The sequence below is a fragment of the Augochlora pura genome, chromosome 3 (assembly GCF_028453695.1).
Source record: "Augochlora pura isolate Apur16 chromosome 3, APUR_v2.2.1, whole genome shotgun sequence".
Classification (NCBI taxonomy): domain Eukaryota; kingdom Metazoa; phylum Arthropoda; class Insecta; order Hymenoptera; family Halictidae; genus Augochlora; species Augochlora pura.
Window position 1 is genome coordinate 22,076,892 of NC_135774.1, and position 26,794 is coordinate 22,103,685.

The 26,794-nt window shown below is 49.5% G+C and overlaps 1 protein-coding gene across 13 annotated transcripts in view; it reads left to right on the forward strand.

The window, feature by feature from the left end:
* Positions 1-26,794, forward strand: part of Phcl-1 (pH-sensitive chloride channel 1) — a 78,650-nt gene that overhangs the window by 41,155 nt on the left and 10,701 nt on the right. For 2 of the 13 annotated variants that reach the window (XM_078176941.1, XM_078176940.1), the window contains 11 exons: positions 4,474-4,644; positions 5,808-5,896; positions 11,033-11,185; positions 13,294-13,358; positions 13,476-13,696; positions 13,862-13,944; positions 14,099-14,239; positions 19,724-19,816; positions 21,924-22,076; positions 22,648-22,862; positions 25,785-25,835. In XM_078176941.1, coding sequence (XP_078033067.1) covers positions 4,484-4,644; positions 5,808-5,896; positions 11,033-11,185; positions 13,294-13,358; positions 13,476-13,696; positions 13,862-13,944; positions 14,099-14,239; positions 19,724-19,816; positions 21,924-22,076; positions 22,648-22,862; positions 25,785-25,835 — 1,425 coding nt within the window. In that variant the 5' untranslated portion in view covers positions 4,474-4,483. Of the gene's footprint in view, positions 1-4,473; positions 4,645-5,807; positions 5,897-9,413; positions 9,901-11,032; positions 11,186-13,293; positions 13,359-13,475; positions 13,697-13,861; positions 13,945-14,098; positions 14,240-19,723; positions 19,817-21,923; positions 22,077-22,647; positions 22,863-25,784; positions 25,836-26,794 lie in introns of those variants that run through there. The other 11 variants (XM_078176942.1, XM_078176943.1, XM_078176945.1 and 8 more) reach the window with 8 other exon arrangements.

A 26,794-nucleotide genomic window follows, 5' to 3' on the forward strand; every position in this document is an offset into this window, starting at 1 on the left:
TGTGCGAATAGGTCGGCAATAGGTAAAACAAACCATACGAACGAAACGACATTACGACCACTGTACTTAAAGAAATTCGATCCGACGAATGGAAAACACGTGCGACAGGCCCACAGAACCGTTCCACGGACAACGATTCATAACTTTCACCTTAACGAACGAGGAAGACGCAAACCAGAACTTTTCACCAAATGTCCCACGCCTTATTCCAAGTCCTTCCGACTCACCCACCTCCAATCATAAACGCATCATTTCCTCCACCAAAAACTACCACCCGCCAATCAACAGAAAACCGAGGTGTCAACAAACAGAACACGACGAGGCAAGAACAGAACGCAATTCAAACTCGAACATAACGCATACAGAACGCGAATCAAACTCGAACATAAAAATAAAAGAACCACAATAAAAGAAGATTTCTACAAGGACATCATAACCTGCAATCTACCCAGAAGAGACCAAGTCATAATTTCAAGGATCATAATTGGACACACGAGACTCACTCATCGATTCCTTGTTTCAAAAGCAGATCCTCCTGCCTGTGAACCGTGCGACACCCGCCTTACAATAGACCATATCATCGCACATTGTAGCAAATTCAACAGAATCAGACAATAGAACAGCATCAAACCACTCTTAGAAGATAACCTGAAGAGCCCCAAAACAATCAATAATCTGCTCAATTACTTAAAGGAAATCAAAATGTACAACGAACTGTAATCCCTTCATGTCGCTAATAACCCACCAGTGGTTGATGCGACAATAAATAACTAATTTAAAAAAAAAACTTGAACATAACGCGTACAGAACGAAAATAAAACTCGTTCATAACGCATACAGAACGCAAACCTAAGGCGAACAGAACACATCTAAATCAACTGGAACGCGTTCCGAACACATTCAGAAATCACGAACATCATATCTGTGCAGTGTTGTATAAATAAAGTGTGAATAGAAGCAAGCAAGCGTTTCATCACTACGGCATTGTACCAAACGCGTACACGCGAATTATTGAATTTATTGTCAATTTCAGTGAATTGTGATTTTGTCTTATCTCTTAGCAGACCATATTGATTTTTGTAATTGTAAATTACCGTTATCATATCTTTCACATGTTATTATTTTTGTCGTGACTTCGAACAAACCATATATCACGGACTCTTTGTTATATTATGTATAACATTTTACTTTTATTTATGCTTTGCTGAACACATTCCGAAAGTATTTACGGAAAATGCGAGACACCCTCGCTATATTAGCTTGTTCGAAAAGTTCGTTCCGAATCTTTTGTATGCATTCAATGAAACGCGCCGCGCGTAGAACGCGAAACGAACTTTTTGACAACCCAATGTACAGTTTGTTTGAAAACAATTTACCAGGGTTGTTCGGAAAGTTTGTTTCACATTTCACAGAGTCCGTCTCCCACCGAATGCACATAAAAGACAGGAAACGAACTTTCCATACAACCTGATACGTACAAGATACAAAACGTTACGAAAAACATGCTACTTGTTGATTTTCTGAAATATTTGGCTTGCGGAACACTCCGTTCGAGTGACCTGCGGCAGTCAGTCAGCCAGCATATTAACGCACCATTTGCGAGCAAATATTAAACTCCATTTGAAATATTGCTGTTTCAATTGGACCATCGAGTTTTCGCGATTCGTGGCGGGATTACTTAACCTCTTAGGCACGACGCGCCATTATAATGGCTTTCGTAAATATTTCGTGCTGTACTCAATTGTATTATTAGTAATTAAAGTAAACGATTAAAGTGAAAGCGTATATGTACAATACACTGAGAAAAGAATATATATATAGCTAATGTTACATATAGCTGTACCAAAATATATATATTATTAAGAAAAGTGGTAATTTAGTTATGAAAAATTTTATTCGCGCTAAATCGAGCCGTGCCAAAAAGGTTCAAATTGAAATGTGAACTTTTACAGCAGCGACAATCAATTTTGCTTATAATACTCAAATTTTCCGACGCAATTTACACTGTGTTTCCTCTCATTAAATTATTAATTTGCATCATACTCTGTAATGTAAACGATAACTGACCCATTTAATTAATATATGATAATGATAATAATAATAGTAGAAACCGCGGAGCTGGAATACACCGAATGCTAATTTCACATGGGAAAAGGGGCTGGTTTTCCGTTTGGAAATCGAGGTTACGGATCGAGCGCTGCGCTGCTGGGATCCGAGGCAATTAAGAACGTCGAATCGACCGAAAAGACCGCTCGACTCCGTTCACGCTCTGCTCGGTTCCGCGAATAACATCGAAGGGGGAGGGAGGGGGGGGGGCGGTCCTCGACGGTTCTTTGCCTCTGGAATCATCGCGAACGCGTCGAAGCGAAGCTCGTTGTCCGTTACCGACGACGTCCGGATGAGGAGCGGAATTTCGGCTGGGGAATACAACGCCGATCGGCCGTCGACGGTCGTACCGCGAAACGCCGGATGCGAAATGCGGGAGGCGCGAGACGCGGGGGGTGGGTTTAAGGATTTCGAGGCTCGGTGATCTCCGTAGAGATTAAGTCGGGATATTAGGTTGCCGGCTGGAATTCTTCGGACGTCCTCGGGAAAAGTGTCCCGCCCCCCCCCGGGATTCGAAATGCTCGGAAACCGAAATCCGAGGAATTAGCGACGCGTCGGCATTTAGTCGGCTCCCCGAGCGTCTGCCCTAAATACGAATATAGGTAATAGAGACAAGGATTCCTAGGTGGGTCGTTCTTCCATCGTTCGAGTTTGGGGAGGATCTTCTGGGCCGGACGTTAATCTCGAAGCGGGCTCTTTGTGATTAAGAACAGGAACACCGTAACGGCTTATTGTATCGGATTTCTTGACACGTTCTTGGCCTCTGCGCGAAGAACATGTACAATTTCAGCTCGCAGAAAAAGATATTCGGTTGGTGTATATGAAGTGTCGGATGTTTAAGTAAATGTATAAAACTGTATATCTTTTTCCAAAAGCCATTGATTTAATCAAAATGTGCCCATACGTTTCAATACATTTTTCCCAACACGATTTTAATTCATAGATGTCATTCTTTAACACTAGATTGTCTAAGCAAGTCATTTTGACTGCTTTTCAATTTCAATTAGAAAAATAATTATGTAAATAATGACACAGCTTCTTATAATTTTGTGACTTTTTCTACAACATATAAATGCGTTTATTAATCATTGTTGCTGCCCCCCCCCCCCCCTCCTCCGTTTCCGGTATATATATATGTGTGTTATACCTATATTACCGAAAAGCAGTCATTTTCCCGTCTTCATGTTCCCGTCTTTCTAGTGTTAAGGAAATATGATTTTTCGGATCAATAAACTGTGGTATGGAATTTTTCATACTGTCTTCATTTACATACCGTTTAGCCCATAGAAACTGCGCGTACGCCGTACAAAACAATTGCGAAATTAAACGAAGTAAAATATAAAATTTTGCAGGCCTCGGCTTATTCGTCGGATCTTTTGCCAACCGGCTTTCATTATTTCAAACATGTAGGATAGTTTCTACGGGCTAGTATATGTATAAGTGAAGACAGTCTGAAAAATTCCATATCAGAGTTTATTAATTCTAAAGACCAAAACTTGTTTATAGCAGGCATCTGTGCCTTGAAATTTCGTTGAAAAAAAGTGTAGTAAAGCAAACGGGGCATATTTTTATTAAATCAACAGTTTTCGAAAAAAGATATACAATTTTATATATTTACTTAAACATCCGACATTTCATATACACCAACCTAATATACACTTCGAGTCTCATCCCAATTGGTCAACTGGAACTTAAGCTATCGTGACAACCGCCTATAAAACTGTGGTTTCCAAAAAAACACTTTCTTGTATCATTTAGATACAAAAGCGATTCTATGACCATAGAGAGTGCTTTCTTCTTGTTGGAAAAAAAAGCGTCGAATGTTCGCTCCTTTTATCGATCTGTATGCAACAGGATGCGTTTTGATCCCTTTTGACACCCCCTGCTTCATGTTATAATCAATTGCTTATTCTATTGCATATTCTATTGATTGGGCTGCGGGCAACTCCATCAATTTCTCGAATTAAATAATATTCCGTGATAGAAATACTTTTGGATAGCATACACTGTCAGACGGTGAAATAAAATCTAGACTAGAAAATTCCACTTAAGGCACCAAACCACGGAGAAGATGGCGAGTTCTCGCGCGGGCACAACGTGGCCGGAAATTCAATTTTGCTCGGCCGATACTCGATTAAACGGATTTACTTTAATTCGCATGGAACGCGGACGATCGGCGCGGCTCCGCCCTTCGTCCGGTACGTCGATGAGATTACGCTAATCGCCCGAGACGCGTTTAACGAGACGATCGAATCGCGAGCAGGATTGTTAGTATTGCCGGCTGATTTCAGCCGACCGTTCCGCTCCGGCGGAGCCGGGCAGATCCGAGCGGAATGCTAATAACGGAAAACGTGCTTTCTGTTTCAGATGACATAGAATGGGTTGGGTGGCGCTTGGGCGGTGTGCGGGTGGTGGCGGCCGCCTCTCGTCCGTCCTCTCGCTGTCTCTCACCTCCCTCGCAAGCTCCCTCATCTTCACCATCCTCTGTATCCTCACACTTGCCCTCACTCTTGTCACCCTCGTGCGTGCCGAGGACATGTACGTATTACATTATCGAACACGATCGTTATACAGTTTTAACGAGCGGACCCGTCTTCGTCTCACCTTCTCGATTCGAGCTCGCGCGGCCTCTCTCGGCCCTCTCTCGAAGGCTCTCTCTCCCCCTTAAACATCTACGTCTCCTCGTTGAATCGAGAAGCTGGGATCGCGACGCCTAGCGTAGACGAGTTTCTTGCTTGCGATAGGTTATCGAGGGGCGACATTACGGCGAAGGATACCCAACGACGAGTACCAGATTCTTTGCATGGACTAGAGAGAGAATCGTCGTTAATGTCGCCCCGTTTCACCTTCGATTTACCATTTGTTGGAAGATGCGCGGGGGGTACACTTCGTCTCGATGCGAATCGGAACGTCGCGTCGTTCGGCCGAAGGGACGATAAAACGGGAAAAAACGGATAAGAAAACCCTACGGATGGCCGACGCGCCGCGCCGCTGCATCTCATTTCTGTTTCACGTATAGAGCCCGATCAGTAGACGACTTTTGATATTTATACGTATATATACACATATAGTAGCCACGCGATCGTGACGTAGCAAGAAAACGTATCGCGTAGACGGCGTTAAGTATTATTATAGTATACATAGTGAAGAGCGTTTTCACGACGTTGCAACGCTCGAAGGTAGAATAGCTGTTTCGATATTATACGTCTAGCGCGCTGTAAACTATAGAGAGCTGTGTATACGGAACGTTTCCGGGTAATCCGTAGTTTTGTTTGAGTTTGTTCTTCCTCTTTGGATGTACGCTGCGACCGAGCGGACCTCGCGATCCCTCGATCGCGAGGCTCGCGGGCGTACGCGCGTGTCTCGTCGCACCGGGTCGCCTCGCGCGCAAAAATTCCAAAGACGAGGCTGCTGGAGGTGCTCCGGTGCGACGCCTTGCTTCGCCGATATCCGTGAGAACCGAGGGAAAACACGGTGAGAAACCCCAGGGAACAGAGAGGCAGACGCAGAAAAGAAAAGGTGGGGAGGAACGACGCGAAGACGAATCAGGGAGCAGAGAAAGACAGAGAGAGAGAGAGAGAGAGAGAGCGCGAGAGCGAGAGTGAAAGAGAGTGAGAGAAAGAGAGAAAGAGAGAGAGAGAGAGAGAGAGAGCAGAGGGATCCGATGCCTCGGGGGCTAGCTACAGTGGGTTGTGTTGCAGCTTCGAGGAGGGCAAGTCGGACAAGGAGATCCTGGACAACCTGCTGCTGTCGACCCGTTACGACAAGCGGCTTCTGCCCCCGGTCCAAGGTACACTGAGGCCCCCGCCCCACACTCGCCAAGACGACTACACCCCCGACTACCTCGTACCCAATCACCCCGACCATCCAGAGCACCTCGAACATCACCGGCACCGCTACCACCACACAGCACCACACAACCACAGCTCACTGCTCACCCCTCGTCAAAAGGGTATCTCTCTCTCTATATAGAAAGTCGACCCCGATCACGCTAAATCAGCACGAGAACGAAAACGTAAACGAAAACGAGAGCGAACGGACCAGTGGGATGGGGGATCGTGCGATTCGTGCGTTTCGCGCGTTCCGCGTATTCGAACCTTCGCTCGACTCTCGTTCATCCCCGCAAAATGCTCCGCCAGCTGACCGAACGATTTCGTCTTCACACGGATGCGTGCACAGTCGAAATCTCAGAGATGTGCAAAAGGTGATCCGATTATATATTAACGATTATAACTCGTTAATTATTTCAACTAATTTATTCTAAAATAAACTGAGCAATAATGCTTGCCGAGCATAATTCATCAGTTATTATAAATTAGTGTAAATTAGTTACAATAACTAACGGTTTATAATCGTTAATCACCGATCGGATTTAATTGGTCACCGATAGTCAAATGGTTAATCGTCTTTCCAACAATTTCGCGTCCAACGATATGTTCTAATTACATGTCGCAAACCGGCGAACTCGTTATCGTCCAGCCGATCGACCGACGCAACAAGAAACAAACAAAACGCGTCTTATATTCGCGTTCAAATAGACGATGCAGGACAGCCATAAATCATACCCTGTATCTTTTTTGTCACGTTGACCCGTCGGTCACGATTTATCGCTATGCGACATCGTCGATTTGGAAGCGATCATAAAATTTGTTTCGTTTCACTCTCGTCGCGTTGGTCGGTGGTTAGACAACAAGTTTTACATCGACAGAGAATCTAACGAACAACCGAACGGGCTTCTCGCGATTCTATGCGAAGCAGCGAAATCGTTCGGCCGGCGGGGTATTCTGAACCGGTGGAGAGCGATCGCGCCGCGTTTGTTCGCGTCGAATACAGTCGAATCCAGTCGGGGGGAGTCGAGAAGCAGAAGCGAACGCGAGTGGCTGACCAATGCTGGTCCGCGTCACTGGCACCGGGAGTCCTCGTTGCCCGGCATCTGTTTTACCGTTGAAGAGCGGCGATGCTCGCTCGTCGCTCGGGAATTCAATTCCACGTGCCGGTAATAAATTTCCAGACACGGCGGATTTCTTCTCGAGATTCTCGAGTCGCCCCCGGGGGGGGGGGGGGGGGGGGGGGGGGGGAAGCTTTTCTCCCCGGTATTTGCATCGGGACGCGAGCAGGCGGTACGCGAGAGCAGACGGTACGCGATCTCAAAGATTCATCGTGTAGCCCAGAGGTTGAATCCGCGCCAACGCCCGGATCGCGCACCGCCGGTGCCGAGCCGGTGATACATCCGCTCGGCGTTCACCGCTCGCCGATCGATCCCGCCATCGAATCGGAACCGCAAAGATTTGCCCAGTTACGTTCGCGAGGTAATTTTCGACGCGGGACTAACGAGCTTATCAATTATTCGCGAAGGCCAGACGAAGCCGCGCGTTTTTGCTCGGAGGAACGAGGGGGTGGAAAGGGGAACGGTCGGAAGAAAACGACCCTCGGACGTCTAGAGTGGCTCGCGCGACGTCGACGACGCCCGGCGTCGCCGGAACGTGCTCGCGTCACGCATCATAGAAATTGCCGGGATTAATCGATTACGCGTGGCCTGGATTTATTCGAATGCAAATACCCCCCCGTCCCCCCCCCCCCCCCCCCCCCCCGTCAGCAATTAGTCGTCGATCTGAATGAACCCAGGTCCGTTCGGCAGTTCGCGAGACAAGCGCCGGAAATCAGGCCAGATCGGTACTGTTCTCGCGGATATGTCGCTTCCCGTTTCGCGTTCGCCTCTCTCGCGGTCGATTCGCCGTCGTTTCGTCGTCGATCCGACGAAAAGGAAACGTACAGCCGGCCCCCCGTTCTCGCGCGGCTCGTCTACGTGCGCGCGCGGTGGAAGCTCGTTCGATGGGAAAATTCGCGATTAGCGTCGCGTTCCGCGTCCTTTGCTCCTCCGCTCGATTCGTTCTTGCAAACGGTAATATTTATAGATGGTCGGAAACGGGTCGAGGACAGAATTTTCTTTTTCCACTCGAGACGCGAAACGCTCGGACGGAATCGTGACGCGGAAAGCGCGATAAAAGGCGATAAAACGCGATAAAACGCGCACGCGTTCCGGGCGCGGTTAGCTTTCTTCTGTTTGGACGTCGATCCCTGTTAACCCTCCGTCGTTCCACGGTACGGTCACGAGGGAATACAGCCGGAACGTTCGCTTGTCCCGTGGCAGGATCTTTGTTCAGAGAAAACGCTCGATTGCTGTTGTTCTTTTCGTCCAGCTTCCGACGTTCTTTGCCGAATCTTTCGCAAAAGAATTCTATAATAACTGAGTAATGACGTCGTCCGCCGTTTGGCATCGACAAATTTCCGCATCCAAGACACTCGAGGTCTGGATAAGGTAAAAATACCTATTGCGAAGAGCTTTTTTTATTCTTTCTTTTCGTCGTCCCAGATGACAGCAAAATTAAAAGAGTCACTCTACAATCAACTAGTCTCTGTGACATAAAGAAAAAATTCCTATAAATTCTTCTTTTCTAGTAGCAGTTGATACATACTCGTACTTTACTGGTTTACACGTATTGTTTTTTATTCACATTAAATAAATATTTAAGTACAAATCATATTATCGAATTATATTTAAATACAATAATCAATATATAAATAGTCAGCGACAACAGATTTCGGTTGGACTAAAATTGTCGATAGAAAAGTGTTTCGTAACAGATAGGTTTCTACCTTGATCAGGGTTCGACCGAGTATGGAAACGATGTTGAGATCGGCGTCGACGTTACGGGTGGATCCGCCGGAATTGTTTCGCGTGCCGTGAAATTTCGAACGCTCGCGGACGATACGAGTCCATCCGGCTCGGTCTCGCGCTCTTATGGAAATTCGGCGTTTGATATGCCTCCGACCCAAATATCAGACGAGTCGGCGCGACCGGTGCCAAACGGGGAGGTCTATATAACGTTCGCAGTGCAGGGGTCGTAAAAAAATGCGGCCGGTGCCAAACGGCCGGGGCAACGGAAATACGCGTCCAAAATAATATAACCGTCCGCGACACGTGTCCCGTAGGCTGGCACACGTGGGACACGCGCGCGTCACGCGAGACGTTTTCGAATCTCGTTTCGCGGTTACGGCATCGACCGCGACGAATTAGCAATCGGCGGCGTCCGTGTCGGACGCTCGTTGAAGAGCGAGTCTCCGTCGTTCCAGCAAACTGCCCTATCGGAGCAGCAACGTTTTCTTTTTTTACCCGGTTGAAAGAAACACACCGGAGCACAAAAGCGCACGGTCTCCCTTTGTATCGGGTGGGGGTATGTGACGGCGCCGTGAAAAGGTGGAAACAGGGTGGGGGAGGGGAGGGGAGGGGATGGGGGGTAGAGAAGTTTGCGACGACGCGCGCGGGCGCGGAGAGGAGCGGAGAGGAGCGGAGCCCTCGAGCGAACGCCAGGCGTCGTTTGTTCCGCCGCTACCGAACGCGAAGAAAGCCAGCTTTTGCGAGCTTTTGCGAGCGCGAGAGTTGCGGGGACAGGTGCAGGACAAAAGGAGGACGGCGTTGACGAGCCTCGAGCACGGGAGAAAACAACCCGGCGCGTCATATCGCTTCTCTGCGCTTTCTCGCCTCGCCTCGCCTCGCCTCGCCTCGCCTCGCCTTGCCTCGCCTCGCATCGTGTCGCCACGCCACGCGGAATAGCCTGCAATTCGACCGACTAAAGAGACCTTGATTGCTTGTTCCGCTTGACATAGCACTCGCTTTCGGTCGTTCCACGCGGGAGAGAAATGCCACGAGGACGATCACGCGCCGCCGAGTCGAAAGATTTCCCGCGGAAAGACCGCGGGGACGGAATCGACGAAGGGAACCAACGCGCCAAGGTAATTGGAGGAGATCGGAGCGAGCCGAAGACGAAGAGACGAGCGCGCGAAGCGAGGTCCGAGAGCGCGGAAACACGATTGTCTCGACGCGATATTTTATGCGGAACGCTTGACGTCTTCGTTGCATCGTTGCGAGCGTAGTAGCCGCGCTGCTTTCCGATCCCCTTTTCCGAAAGCGGACGCGGAGCCTTGATCGTCTCGCGAGGCTTCTCGCATACATCTCCGCTTGTTTCTTTGCTCTCTTCTATTTTTTTCTCTTTCGTTCTCTTTTTTCCTTTTTTGTTTTCTTTTTCTCTTTCTCTTCCGTTCTGACCCCGCGTAGATTCGCGCGCGTAGCGAATATCCGATCCGCGGGTGACACGCGAAGAGACGCGCGGGGGAAAGCGAAACGAAGCGAAATGAAGCGAAGCAAAAAAAAAAAAAACGTGAAGAAAGGATGAGACGTGGGCAAGAGTTGTTGGCTATCACAGAAAATCTACACACTGACAACGAGACTCTAAAAAACGAATAATTTTACAAATCCTCACTTTCCTCTCGCCATTACTTCTATCGCTGTGCTCGATTCTGGACGAATATTTTACGAGCGCCTACGAGCGCTTATACGGCCGATTTTTTTCGAAAACGCCGTCCGACGAGATCGCAAAGGAGGGCCGGAAAAGTCCCGACACGGAGACCAAGAAACGATAAGTACACCGATCCGACGAGGCTCGCGAGCAATCGAGTATCGTTGAACGGAATAACGCACGTGTCCGTACGTGACGAAAAAAAAACAAAAAAAAAAAAAAAAAGTACCCACGCCGTAGTTGTCGTTGCTGTTTTATCGTAGATGTTATCGTTGTTTGCCGTTTACTTGCACTCTATTTCTCTCGAATGGAGAAACCACGGACGAGAACGGAGAACAAGAGAAACGGAGTTGTCGTTGTCGTTGTTTCATAGAATGAGAAGAGCAGACCGTAGATCTCGCGGTAGTAGGATCGAGCGATCGTTGAATTCGGTAGAGATACAAAAACGAGTACCACAGAGAACAGAAACCAGAAAACAGAAAACAAAAAACCAAAAAAAAAAAAAAAAAATCCAAAATGACAAAAAAAAAAAAGGATGAGACGTGGGCAAGGGTTGTTGGGTGTTACAGATGCGGATTTCTGCTGCGGAATGCGATGGCCTGGTGACGCCACCAGCCTGTCGAACCGGTCGTCAACCTCCTCTAACGACCCCAAGAACCAGTACAAGAACCAGAACAATAACCACTACACGCCGCACCAACACCTTCGCACCCACCTTCGCGGTCCGTTCTTCTGCTTTTACATCTCTCGTAACCTCGTCTAGAAAAATTAATTAAGGCTGTCACGATTCTCATGCGATCCAGACCGAACCCGTCCCATTCCGTTCCGAACCCGGACCCCGACCCCATCCCATTCAGTCGTTCGACCCTCGTTTCGGCTCCGTGTGTTCGTTCGTTCGTTTTGTTCGTTCGTTCGTTCGTTCGATGTTTTCGTTCTCTCACTCGCTGACCCGTCTCTTCGAACGTTTACCTAGACCACTGACTCGTCGCGCGCCACTCGACGAACCTCGGTTTCTCGAACGAACCCGGAGAGTGGAGCGCACGCCGCTCGCACAATGGATTCCTTCGTCCGAACCGAAATAGAAACGACGACGAATTCGGATGCAGGAACGGGGAACACGGGCGACGGTAGACTAAAGCGACGGAGGACGAGCGTCGTGTCGGGTCTTCGCGATTCGAATCGAATCACGAATGGATCGCCAGAGTCGAATTTCGCATTTCATTACGAGGGGTTTGTAGGTCGATCGATTCTCGAACCGGAAGCGCACTCTCCGCCGACATCCGTTTTTAACGAGCGACCCGGTGGTACGCGAACAAAGAGGTTTTTCCTCGTCCACGTTCGTCCCGCATCGTTTGTTTTCAAAGTTCCTACAGAGTTTGTCGCGCGAGTCCGCCCCGAGAACCCTCCCCGGATCGACCGAGGACGATCTCTCGCGCGCGCGCGCGCGTTGGCCGATTTTTCGTATCGCGTTCGCGTTGTGCAAGGCGGAAGGCAGTTTCCGTGCGAGGTGAACGTTAAAAGTTAAACCCCGCGATCCATCGACACGTGACATTCTTTCTCAAGCGAGCGCAGATTCGTGTCCGATGTGTTGGCCGATTAACGACCCTGTACCATAACGATACACCCCGGTGCTTAGGCTGCTGTTATCGCGGCTGCTGGCGGCCGGCCAGGACCCGGAGGCGTTCGCTGCTCGATAACGCGTGTTCAACGCTTTTTTTCTTCTTCGTTTTCTTCTCTCTCACTGCTCTGCCCGCTTCTTCGTTTCCGCAGGAAGAGCGACCGCGATTTCGGACCGCGGCTACCGTCCGGTTCCGTCCGTGTTCTTGTCCGGTTCAATCCGGTCCCGTCGCTCTCGAGGCGCGAATTTCGCGATCCCTATCGCGGTGACGAGCATCCACACGATCCCTGGGGACGTACATCCTTCCATTCCAGAGACCAATATATATATATATGTATATGTTCCGTCCCATTTCCGTACATACTCCAGCGTATTTAGAACACTGTGTCTCGATTTACTCGTGTCTCTCTGTGTAGTTGAATGCGTTGGCGATCGAGCACGGTGATTGGGACTCGTTAGTCCGGTTGCACGCGAACATCGTGCGACCGAGCGCTAAAACTCTGATCAAGGGGACACCCTCGATGCTTCCACGCGAGTTCCTTTTCCTCGCGTTTCCACGTTCGCATCCATTTCCGTTTCTGTTTCCGAAATCCGTATCCGTATCCGTATCCGCATCCGCATCCGTTTCCGTTTCCCGTTCCGTTTCCTCTTCCGTTTCTCCAGGATTATCGAGCCTGAGAAACCGGCGATCGGCAACCGACTCTCGAGTCTCGAGCACCGGGCCCGCGAGCTTGACACTCGATTTACAGGACACGACCGTGTTGTCGTCGCAGCATGTGCACAGCATGACGCTAACGACGCTTTAGCGGTAACGGCATCTCGGCTTCCTGCCTATACGCCTTATGCAAACGTAGATGAGAGAAGGACACGGTACGATCGCCGTTCCGTCGGGCCGATCCCCCCGCGGTTTCGGAAATCCCCGTCGGAACGCGGCGGTCACGCTGATCGACAAAATAAAAAGACCGATTGCTCCTCTTGGAGAGCGCCTCTATACGCGCGCAGCCTTCTCCGCAGCCGATTTCGATGCGCACAAGCGTCGTCGTATCCTCTTATATCCTCTTTTCCTATTTGCCCGTCCGCCTCCCCCCCCCCCCGCGCGTCAAAGGAGCACCGTCGAATTAGCGTGAACCGCCCCGCGAGCCTGCTCGTCGAGCAACGATCTCGATACCGATCCGTCGCTGCGCCATTTACGATCGCACGATTCTGTTGCAGGAACCTTGACCGTGAACGTGAGCGTGCTGTTGCTAAGTCTGGCGTCCCCGGACGAGTCCAGCTTGGTAATTCAAAATCGTTTCATTGCGATTCGATTCCTCCTAACGTCGTCGAGATCGCCTCTCGCGTGCACGCAATCCGTAGGCGAGGCTCACCCGCCCGACGTTTTCTTTTTTCCGCAGAAATACGAGGTGGAGTTTCTGCTGCAGCAACAGTGGTACGACCCGCGGCTGCGCTACAGCAACCGGTCGCAGTACGAGTTCTTGAACGCGATACACCATTACGACGACATCTGGTTGCCGGACACGTACTTCATAATGCACGGCGACTTCAAGGATCCGCTCATACCCGTTCACTTCGCCCTCCGGATATACCGCAACGGCACGGTCAACTATCTTATGAGGTACTCTACCTTAACGATCTAACGAGACTAGCACGTTGCTCTCTCTCTCTCTCTCTATCTCTCTCTCTCACACGCTCGAGTAAAGGGTGAGAAAGAGAAGCCAGAGGCGCGTGGGAGCACGCGCCTCGATTTATCGAAATCCACTTTGGTTATCGGCTGTTTCAGGCGTCACCTCATCCTATCCTGCCAGGGTAGACTGAACATCTTCCCCTTCGACGACCCACTGTGTTCATTCGCGATCGAGAGCAGTAAGTAAATCGGTCTGCAACCGAGATACTCCTCTCCCTCGTTAGCCTGGCCATTGTTGTCCATCGCCGCGGCGGCGATGGACCGGAGGGCCGGACGGTCGGAGGGCCGGAGGGCCGGACAACAGCCGAATCTAACCGATACGATTCCCGACAGTATCGTACGAGCAAACGGCGATCACGTACGTGTGGAAGAACGACGAGGGTACTTTGCGGAAAAGCCCGAGCCTGACGTCGCTGAACGCGTATCTCATTAAAAACCAGACAATCACGTGTCCGATCAAAGTAAGCTGGCGAGGTGAGTGTCCCGGCGAACCGACTCGAATCGCGCGCGTACCGCGGCCACCCACGAGAACCAGGGAACCGTCCATACTGGAAAGAAACGAGCAAAGGGGGCGACTCGACGCGATGCCACCGACTTCCGCTCGCGACCGGCGCCGGGGAACCGTTTTCTGAACTAGGACGGTGCAGTCTCGACCGCCTCCCTCCCTCCCCCCTGCTCCGTCTTATTTCACTTCGAAAGAACGCGCGTTCCGCAAAAAAGGGCTTGAAAAGGATCCGCGACACGTGTCCGGAACGGAGTGTCTCGGGACTGCACCGTAATGATTTTATCGGAGCATAGCAGGTGTTAAACGACGAAACATGATCGCGGCGGACGTAGCCCGTTAGGCGTTCCCGCGAAAGAGCGAACGCAAGCCGGGAAAGATGAGAAAACGTCGACGATACATTTTTTAACCATTTTCTGTTCGTTGTCGATTTTATATTTACGACTTTTCATTTTTCTTTAATGCATCCCTAAGTGACACACACGCTTCTGTATTATCCCAATGCACCGATTCACGGCAATTCTCGTTTGGCCCACGGCAACGATTTTTTTAGTGTCGCTTATATACCGCAAGCTCTACCTCTGCAATTTACTCTCTCGCTATCGCACACTTGTCCGAGCAATCGTTGACTGGACCACTGGTACGCGCCGCGGACCTTTCTGGAACACGAGCCGACACGGCCCGGACCCGACCCGACTCGACCAGACTCGACGGGAACGCCGTTAATCGCGGGTAACCGCGCGTGTCCGGATCGGAAACCGAACAACGGAAATTCGAGGACGGGATCGAGCGCGACTTCCACCTCGGTCTCGGGGCGAAAGGAGCATCCTATTACCTGTTAGCGGATCGATGCACCTGAGGCGCTGCATCCCTCGACCCTTTGCTCCATTCCTGGAAAACCCCACCATCGTATCTACGGACGACGACGCCGCCGCCGCCGCCGTCATTGGATCAATAAATCCGGCTAACACTGCCGAAAAAGGATTCCCAATTTCGTTTTCGTACCTCGTCCATCTTCTCTTTCTTACTCTCTCATTTTCTCTCTCTCTCTCTCTCTCTCTCTCTCCATCTCCCTCCTTCTCTTTCTATCTCCCCCTCTCTCTCTATCTCTATCTATCTATATCTATCTATATCTATCTGTCCATCCATCTATCTCTCTCCAAATCCGAATTCAAACCCGAGCGCCAGTCGTTTCGGTGAAACTTTGCATCCTCCTCCACTCCAGTCATCGTCCGCGCCGGATCGATCTCTTTCTCTCTTCCGTTCGGTCAGTAAATTCGGATGAATCCGTAACTTGCTCTCGTTAGATCATTTGCGACAGGCGCGCAGCGATCCCCATCGAAATCCACGGCAATTTTAGCAACAGTATGAAACGTTGAGATCGCCTTTCACAGGTCGCTGAATTCGTCGTCGAATATTATTAGAGTGTCCCACGAGTTTCTTCCCTATTTTTGATGCAATATGAATACGCGATACTTGCTGTTCAAGGTGGATTTATTATGTTATATATGAACCGTTCTATTCTATAACCTTCTTCCATCTCTCAGGAAGCCTCGTTGTGATCTGTTTCCAACATTGTTGAAGCTTGTTTGCAAGATATTCGTCTAGATGCGTTTTTGTTTCGCTTATGGATTTGAAAGATTTACCACGGAGAGAATTCTTTAAGGAGAGGAACAAGTGATAATCGGATGGAGCAAGGTCCGGGGAGCTAGGAGGATGAGGTAAAACGTTCCAATCAAACTGTAATCATTTTTGCCTTACGTCCAACGCGGTCTTGCGTTGTCGCGATGGAAAACGACGCCTCGTCGGTTCGCCAATTCTGACCGTTTTTCTGCTATGACGGCTTTTTAATTGATCCAGTTGATTGCAATATTTGCCAGCATTGATCGTATCCTTGTGGAAGAAGATCGTAGTACACTCTACACCTTTCCAGTCCCACCAAATGCACAAAAGAACCATCTTCGGGTGAAGTCCAGGCTTCGCAACAGTTGCAGGTCTATTTTCCTTGGACCAAGTGCGTTTTCGATGCACATTTTGGTATTAACCCTTTGCACTCGAGCGGCGCCTCTACGGCGCCATTAAAATTGTTATAACACGTTCCAAAATTATTTTTACAAATGTCGCCGAAGCATAGATTGAAAAAATTGTTGAAAGCATAACTGTTATATGAGTCACGAGACTCGATTTCACACGCATAGAATAAATTTTGTTATATAAGATGGAAATACTAAAAGTCAGAAAAATGATTTTTCATTTGCAGTTAAAATGGCTTCGAGTGCAAAGGGTTAAATTCAAGTCTCGTTTCCAGTGACAAGCCTCTTCAACCCTTTTAGTGCCGGAGGCCGATATATCGGCCCGCGCTGCACAGGCGAAAAGTGCTTTATACTTGTACCTTTGTTATTTACGTGATTTCCAATGAATATAGAAAAATTGGCGTCACTGTTCCATTCTCAATTTCGTCTTTAATGCACTGCTTTTTGAATTATGTAAATATTGCTTTTCGTTTGGTCTTTACGAGATTATTTCCAAACCGTAGTAAAACCGTGAAATTTGGCCTTTTGACCTGACATTAAAAGGGTTAAGACAAGATCCCTTTCATGTCGCTGGAGAAGCAAATCGCACGTAGAGACGCGGTTCATAAGGCCGGTCTCCGTCAATAGGTGTGGTACCCAAACTTCATATCGATTCGCATATCCCATCTCGATTAAATGATTATGTACCGTCGTCTTGGGAATATTAGTGGCATCCACTATCTCACGCACACTATATCGTGGATTTTCAGTGAGCACAGTCTCGATGATGTCCGTATCCGTCGTTGCTGGACGGTCGCTGCGGTCTTCATCTTTCAACTCGAAATTGCCAGCTCCAAATTTGTTAAACCAATCGCGGATGGTCCTAATAGTCGTAGTACCACTCCCGTAAACGGTTCAAATCTCGTCTGCAGTGTCCTTTGCCCTATTGCCTTTTTTAAAGCAATGAAGCATAACATGTCGCATATGCTTCTTTTGGCTCTCCATATTAAACGGTGCAGCAAACATTTTTAAAGGAGACTTTGTCACCAACGAAACGTACTTTGAAAGAGCTCTTGGACGACTTAAACTGATGCCATAAACGGCTAAGAGATAAGCCTGCATATTTATATAAATACAGCCACTTAGAGTCACTCACAGCGTAGCGCGGAAGAAACTTCTGGGACAACCTAATATTTCTCAACGAACCGCGCTTACAAAAGAATCTCTGCGTCTTGAATCGTTGCTAAAAATCATCGCGAACCCCTAACGCTTCGATCGGGATCACTGCGAGGCGTCTCGTTCGACTTTCCTTACTTTCGGACACCGGACCGAAAACGGAATGCAATCGGGACGATCGCGTCAGGTAAGTGGTCCGCGGCGCACATGTTCGACTGCAACGCATCTTTTAGTGCGAATATCTGTGTGTTCCCTTTGGACGTATGATATGCTTGACAATTATCGCACCGCAAACCAATTCTCTGGCACCACAGCGTTTGAAACGCTTCGACGCGTTTCGCGTCCCGAGGACAGAAGAAGAATCGTCTGCGCGGTGAAAAGGCAGGAAGAGGGGGAGAGGAGAGAAGAGGAGAAGAATAGAGAGGAGTACACTGTGACCGGACTCTGCTCAGCGTGTACATAACCGCGTGCGATAACATTTCTTTCCGTTTGCGTACGCTTAGGGAACATTGCTGGGCCGAGCGTGTGAACGTTGCTAGAAAGATCGCGGTGTAACAACGCAAATGGGGGAAAAAGGAAACTCTGCATGAGACCGTAGCGAGTCTATGACCGCGAGCCTTCGCGGTTTAATTTCCACAGTTCTGTTACTATTTTTACAATTAGTTGAACCTAGATGCGTTTCGTACCTGTATGTATGTTTTTTATCTTTATCTTTATATCTCCTCTACCATCTATCAGCCTATATCTATTTAATCTATCTGTTCGTCTATCTGTCTCTGTCTATTTTATCTGTCTCTGTCTGTCTGTTTGTCTACCTATATTCATCACTATCTGTTGCTCTCCAGATGTGTATACGAAATATATATATACATATTACGCTGTTGTTCACTGTCCAATGAGTTTATATGTATGTATATACGCGACGACGCGCCCGTATATATATAGATATAACGGATACGTATAGATGATACATGGCTCCTCTAGAAAATGCATATTGGCAACCTTGGTTCCTGTCTCGCTTTTCTAACCGAACCCGCCGTGGTTTGCTTTTTAGGGTGAGAGGCCTCGCGTCTTGCCCCGCGACTTTCAGACCAGTATACATACTACTACTACACTGATCGAACAGCCCTGAATACCCGAACGAACATCTTACTCTCCCGCTGCTCCTTCATTCGGTCGCGAACGAATTTCTTGTCTCGCTTCTGCTAGACTCGCCAGACAACTTAGCCGTCGATATCGTTTCGCGATCCCTGTTTTCTGGTCCATAGACTTTCGACGCTTGCTGAAGCTCACTATGTAAAACTATTAACCAAATGTCGAACGACTGAATCAGCTTTACGCAGCCAGCGCGAGAAGCTTGTACTGTATCATTGCGGGATCGTCTTCCCTTAACCGCTTCAACACCTGAGATCGGAAACACAAAGAACTTTCTCTTTCAGCTCGGCGGAGAATTGATCGAGGCGTGCTCGCGTCGCGAAACGAATTCGAAATGAATCGAAACGTGTCGACGTTGAGAACGGTAGGGAAGTTAACGATCGTGTCGGTACGGGGGACAAGACATCTTTACCCTGAAGAGATCAACCATGGCGGAATACGGGTAATGCTTGGTCTAGTTAGCCCAACGATTCAAATCTCCTCTATGCCCGATGACACGTACTCTAACTCCGCGGATCGCGGTGTCATTGTATAAATTGCCATTCCCGTTCGTCCGACAGGTGATACTCGGTAATCGCATGGTAATCCGGAAGGACGGATAGATCTTGCCGCGTGTCGATTCGATCGCGGGCGGATCCTCGTCGTCGATTGTGTTCTATTCTGTGTGTGCGCGTGTGCGTGTGCGTGTGTGTGCGTGTTGGTCCTGCTTTCCGTTTAGTCGCGGCGAAACCGCTCTTGTTGCATCAAATACAGCTTTGTATACTATATATAACCCTTCATTGTACTCTTCTGTTTTATTTTTCTGATCCGTTGGTCGCGCGCAGCTTCTGCCGCGTATCCTCCGTTATTTCGTCCACGATCGCGCGACACGAGATTTATCCGTCCAGCCGAGGAACCGTCACGCGAGAAAAGAATTCGTGTTTCGGGTTCGCGTTCTCGCGGTTCGCGGTTCGCGTTCTCGCGGTTCGCGTTCGCGTTCGCAGCCGCGCGAAACCACCGCGGTGATCGGAGAGACACGGGGGAAAAAAAACGAGAGAGAGAACGCAAGAATAGAACGAAAAGTACGGTTTGGAAAGAAGAGAGGAAGGAAGATCGTGGGCTGTTCTGTTGCAGCTGACGGACAGATCATGGTCGACTACGAGGACGAGTTCGATGAATTCGGGGACTCAAAGTGCTCGCTGTGCCAGCGCAGGTTTGAGGAGCAAGGTAAAATCCTCCCCTTCGACCGCCAACGATCGAACGTGTTTTCCCACATCGAAGATTATTTCACGTTGCGCAAAACACCAATGTAGAGACAAGCCGTAGTAGAATGGTGGGAGAGACAGGACCAAGCTTACCAACTCGTGAGACAGGCCTAGAGAATTCTCGAGACCTCGATGCTTCCCAAAATTCTGCTTTTACTCCTTCTTCGCATCTTCCTTGACAGTTCCTCTGTGTTTTTTACCCCGCGAGCTCCCTCCACGTACGGTCCACGTACACCCCCTCGATGTGTTCGATCTCGATTTCGATCTTGATTCGCGCAACGCCCGCGCCCCCTCCGACCAACATCGAACTGTGTCTGTCTCGCAAAAAGTAGAGGCGTTTTTGGGAAGCATCGTACCGATCGACGATCCTCTCCACCGACGATTCGCTGGTTCCCCCGACAATTGCACGCGCCCGATCGAAGTCGCGAGAGCAAAGTTTATCGGAACGAAGGGGGAAAGCGGAGCGAATCGTCGGTGCAGAGGTGGTCGAACACCAGCGCCAGAGCGCACCGATCGCCGCGTCGAGCGATTGAACCAGGCGTGGACGATCCCCGTTCGGCCACCGTCCTAACTCCGTCGAGAGTGCGCCTACGCCACGCCCCACAGAAGGGTTTGAAAATTTGAGCCGCGCTGTCCAAGGGTCTTACGGGGTCGCTGCGCCCGCGGCATTTAATCGCTGGACGAAGCGTCGCGTTACAGAACGTTAAGAGAGATTAGCATTCGGACTGTATGTACATGGTAATTAGCGTTGTTGAACCCACCCACACGTTTCTCCCGTATACGAGTACGTACGTACGTACGCCGTATTGTTCATCGGACACCGTGGTTCGATTATCTTGGCGAACGTTTGTTTGAATCATTTGGCCTACGCTTCGCTTTACGCTTCATTCTATTCCCAGTTGTTGTTGTTCTTTTCTGTCCATGCCGCAAAGATACCGATACGACGTATAATCTCTACTCTGTAGCCGACACCGTCCTCGACGAGAAATTTCGTAGCGATCCAGGACCGAGTTCGATCGACGACGAGCCAAACATCGTCGTCGCTTCCTCCCCCAATGTCCTCTCTCTGACTCTCTACACATTTTATTAACCCGTTTGTTAGTCCGTTGTTAATACCGTTGCTAGCTCGGTCGTTAGCCAGTTCGTTAGCCCGACCGTCGGCCCGCTGTTGGCCGAAGACGAGTTTCGTTCCGTTGGTTGAGTCGTTTATTTTGCGGTAGCTCGTCGAGCATCGTCGCCATCGAACGAAAAGAGAAGCGAGAAGCAGCGAAGCTTGCGAACGCAGTTTTCGTCCCCGCCTCGCATCGCGCGCTCTCGGTTTACAGCGCGTCGCGCGGACACCCTGCTCGGACGACCAGCTTCCTTCGCCCTGGAACTTCCACCAACCGACCACCCCCAACCCCCCCCCCCCCCCCCCTTTGACGTTTACGCGTTCGATGGTACCATTTAGCTCGGCTTTGAAACGCTTTCGCGAATGTGGAGCTTCACTGCGGAAAGTTGGCGACACGACCGTGTCCTCTCGTCCCATCTCTTCTTCTTTTTCTGGTCCTGGTTTTTTTCAATAATTTTTTTTTTTCGTTAATCTTTGTTCGATGGTTCGTTCAGTTTCCCCCCACCCCCGCAAGCTGATTTTCCACCGGGAGCTCGCGAGGAACCCGCGCGCGCGCGCGCGTCTCGCGGATTCTCGGACGTAACTCTCCCTCTCTGTGTGTTCTATCGATCGAAAATCGACCGAGGAACGTGTTTTCGGTGAAGCCGCGAACAGTTTCCAACCTCGAAACGACGACACGCGACGGGCACCGGTTTGGGACGGGGCTGAGACGATGGGGTAGGGTCGCGAGGCGACGACGGATTCGCGAACAAAAGCGAGGAAAGCGACAACGACGTGCGCGCGACGACCGCTTTCATTCGACGCGCGATCTTTCTCGTGCAAAACGACAACAAGGCAAATATACCTGAAACACCACTAACCGCTTTTCTAATTCCCGGTGAATAACTATCGCTCGCTCGCTCGCTCCGACGATCGAGGGAGAGGCACAATCGTAATGATCGATGCAATGCCGTGATAGGTAACTACAGCTGCCTGAAGGTGGATCTGATTTTCACGCGAGATCGTGCCTTCTACTTCACGACGGTCTTCATCCCGGGGATCATTCTGGTGACCAGCTCCTTCATCACCTTCTGGCTCGAGTGGAACGCGGTGCCGGCGAGAGTCATGATCGGTAAGCCTTCCAACTCTCGGCGCATCATTTAGCCAATTGTGTTCGACCTCTTCGATCCCCATGAGAGTGCCCGCTCGGGCCGGGAGCCCCACGGCCGTCCCGCTGAGAAAGAATCGATTCCGCCATGAGACTGCTACCTGGAGAAAGAAAGAGAGAGAGAGAGAGAGCGAAAGATTCACGCGCCGACGCCGACGTCGGAGCCCGGAAAATCTTCCTCCTTCGTCCGAGCTTTTTAACTTTTAACGAGCCGACGTCGTCGGAACGATGAAACAATCCGACGCGGCGCCGCGGCTGGGTAATTCCGCCGAGAAATAACGCGGCGTTGAAGATGCATGGAACGAGGCCGAAGACGTAAAGTGCAATCTCTGGCTCTCTCTCTCTCTCTCGCTCTCTCTCTCTCTCTCTCTCGCGAGCGCATGTTGCTTCCCCTTTCCGTGTTGCCGGCATGATTAACCCGGACCAGCGAGGAAAACGTTGCACCGTGTATCATGAAAACATAAACTTTTCAATTACGTTTTGCCCCGTTGCGGATAAAGTTACGGGAAGCAAATGATCGACGATCTGTTCGCAGGTGTGACGACGATGCTCAACTTCTTCACGACGTCGAACGGTTTCCGGTCGACGCTTCCGGTCGTGTCGAATCTGACTGCCATGAACGTGTGGGACGGCGTGTGCATGTGCTTCATCTACGCCAGTCTGCTCGAGTTCGTTTGCGTGAACTACGTCGGCCGGAAGCGGCCGATGCACAATGTCGTCTATCGTCCCGGAGAGAATCCCGTGACCCAGGTACTTTTACGACACCACGCCCGCCAACAACACCTGCATATTCTATTCCTACACCTCTATCTATCTATCTAATCTATCTATCTATCTATCTATCTATCTATCTATCTATCTATCCATCTATCTATCTATCTATCTTTCTATCTTCTAACTATCTATCCATATCTGTCTGTCTGTCTGTCTGTCTATATCTATTATATACGTTTCGTATTTTCTTCCTCTTTATTACGATTCTTTCGGTTACTTTGTTTCGTGTTCCGAAAAACGTATGCGAGTCAAGAGGTCCCGCGCGACGCTTCTTACATATCTCTCTTTCTAGAATTTTATACTTTATACGTTACCGTTTGATTAGACGCCGCCAGCGCGGCGGAAACTGTTGTCGCTCACTTTCTGTCGATTTTTGTCTTTGCCCCTCCCCCACCAAACACCCCCCCACGTTCCACACACGGTTTGTTGCTCGGTCTCACGGTATTGGTTTTCTCGCTTCTTGTTTCCCTTCTCCGTCTGTGTCTAATCGTGCTCGTTCACACCTTTCTGTTTGGAACGCGTATTACCACCCCCTCACCTCTATTCTTTCGATCCAAAACCGTTTTCGTTCTTCTATTCTTCCAGTCGTTCTACCTATCGCGTCGTTCTCTCTCTCTCTCTCTCTCTCTCTCTCTCTCTCTCTCTCTGTCTCTTTTCGAACGATCTCACCGCTTACATTTCTTCTTCTTCTTCTTCTTCTTCTTCTTCTTCTTCTACTGTCTGTATTTCTTCCACTTCTTCTTCACGCTGTGTCGTACCATGTTCTACTTCCGAATTGTCGCGGGGACATACCTCTTCTCGCGATGGACGGAAGTGGTTATTCGCGCCGGCGAGATTCGCAGAACTCTCGCGGATCCGACAGAGGCGACATCATTTATACACCGCAAATACGGCGCAAATGTGTGCCGGTCTCCACATGTCAACACTACATAGCGTGTCTTCCATTTTTTTTTGTTTCTTTTTTTTCTTTGTTTTGAGACACGATCCCCAAAACACCGAGTGTGCGTGTTTCTTTGAGAATGATCAACGGAGCACCTGTTTGCGCGAGAACCTCGTATTACATTTGTGTTTCTCCGCTGGTAGTCCGACGCGGAAGCGAGCGAGCCGGCGCGGTCGATGCCGGGAAACCAAAAGATCCGAAAAAAATTAGGTCAGGGTCTCCGGAAAATCAGAAGATCGGGAAACCAGAAAATCGGAAGGCCGGACACGAAAGGTTCGCCCGCTTCCGTCGACGATATCTCTCCGCCAAATGCATTTCTACTTTGCTCCCGTAACCCCGGACACGCGGTCGCATTGGAATTCACGTTCGAGATTCGCGTACAGGGGGTGTCGGATCGATCCTCGTGGCGAGCCTCGAGGATCGGAAAAGAACAGGTGAGGACACAAGTCGCTTCGAACGATCGTGGGACGGGTTCCGCAATCTCTTTCTATACGATTCGAGACAGGGCACGAATAAACACCGCGACGATCGAACCGGAAAGCAAACGGAAACGCGAACCACCCGACGACGGACCAACGAGAATCCATCGTTTCCTGTACTCTCGTCGGACTCGGCCGAGGCTGCAATACTTGCATGTCTCTTCTATAGTTTCGCTCTGACTTCTCTGTCTATGTATCTATCTCTCTATGTATCTATCTATCTATCTATCTATCTATCTATCTATCTATCTATCTATCTATCTATCTCTTTATCTCTATCTCTTTGACACACTTGGTTTTATCTCTCTCTTTCGCTCCATCAATCTCTACTCTGTTTACTCTCTGTTTTATGGTTAGTACATTGCGACCCCAGCAACGAATACACTTGCGTATCTCTTTTCCGTTCTTTTCTCTCAGAGATCTCGGTACATCTTTGTTGCACGGACGAGAAAGGGCTCCCAGCTCCGGTTTATCGGTCGCAATAGACCAAAAAGTCTTGTTGTCTTGCGTTGAAAACAACCGGATCGCGGAGCCCGAAATCGTTCTCTCTTCCTCTTTCTCTCTCTCTCTCTCTCTCTCTCTCTCTCTCTCTCTCTCTCTGTCTCTGTTTTCTCTTTGTTTCTCTCTTTTTCACCCGCTTCTTTGTTCGCGTTTCACTTGAGATCACAAGAAACTTGCCGACGAATACCGAGGATTGTCACGTCACTGCTCTGCTGGCAGATCGTATTGTGTTTGTGTTCTTTGCATGTATAATTTGTCGAGAGTTTGTCGTGGCGATTGCGCGATGCGAGAAAGGCCTGAAAATACCATCGGGAGGAGCGGGTACGCAATATCCCATCGACTCTCTCTCTCTCTCTCTCTTTTTCTCTCTGACTCTCTATCTATCTCTCTCTCTCTCTTTTTCTCTCTGACTCTCTATCTATCTCTCTCTCTCTCTCTCTTTTTCTCTCCCCGTCTGTGTCTTTCGAGCGAATCAGGACCGATAGGTGGAAGTGGAAAACCAAAACGGACGTCGTCGGACCCGCGTTTTCACTTTTCTCGTGAACTAGAGCAGCGCGTCATTGTTCTTTTCGATCGAATCGACAACTCGTGCCGCTAGAAAATGAAAAGAAGGAATGGATCGAATGGAACGACGATGACGAGGGGATCGACGTGCTCGGTTAGATCGCGATCATAGCCAGCAAATCGACGGGGAAACGAGAATCGATAAGCAGCTAAAAGAGATACGGAAACGACGTTCAAGGAACGATTAAGAAAAAAAATCTGCGGATGATGCGAGAGGAAGACGTACACGTTGTCACATGCAAAAACAAACATACACACACACACGCCCGAACATGATATACAGACAGAAGCAGACTGACATGAACGCACGTACACGAGCGTACAGACACACCCATACTCACACGATTAGTAAGAATTTGGTTGGTGGAAATGTTGGTGAGTAAGTCTCTTTGTTTGGTGTCTGTGATGTTGCAGCGGCTCCCAGCGGTGCTCAGCAGGATAGGGATAATATTGGCCAGCCCCTTGGTAAGACCCCCCATAGCATTAGGGCGCGGTCACGACTTGGCGCGTTCACCACGGAAACCCCTCTAATCGTTACGATCTTTAATCGGACAAATTTCGTTCGCGTTTATCTTCGTCACGGCGTATGAACCGATTCGATCGCTCCGGCCAGCTACGCGATCGATCGTCGTTTCTTTACCCGTTTACTTTACACCGATTTCCCATTTCCCATTTCCCATTTCCCGCTTCTGAGTTGTGACTTTTTCAATTCCCAATTTCCTGCGATCGATCGCCGACCGTCTGGCGGAGCCGATCCGAAGCGGAGGCGAGAGGACGATTCGTTTCCGAGGACATCGAGACAGACGATCCGGGGGATCGGTCGTTCGATCGTTTTTCACTTTCTTGATTCCCCGCCGCGCGGGCCTATTTATACGCGGTAATATTTCGCGAGCAAGGGTGTGCGCCACGCGCGCGAGGTCTTAACCGCGTCCTAACGAATCACACGACGCTCACACCTCTCCGCAAACACTTAGATACCCAAACACACGGACACACAGACATACACGAACACAAAGAAGGATACACGCCGCTAAAACACACGGGCAAAACACGCTCTCGTTCTCTCGCAGCCGTTCGAGAGAACGGACTACCTTTATCTTTCTGGCCCTCCTTCGCTTTCGCCTACTCGCCTACTCGCCTATTCGCCTATTCGCCTAATCGTCTAACCGTCTAATCGCCTTCGCTCTCTGCATTCGGTCCGAGGGACGCGTCGAGCGGGATGTTCGAAATGCACCGATCGGTTTACACCTGTCCTAATTGCCGCGAGCCTCTCGGATCGCGCAAAGATTTCGTTGATCAAGGAAAACGAACATCCCCCTCGACTCCTATCGAAACCTGCTCACCGACTGTATTCTCTTCGCCTTTGCGCCCATGCCATTTTTATCACCGTTCTCAGACTGTCTATCCTATCTCTCTCTCTTTTC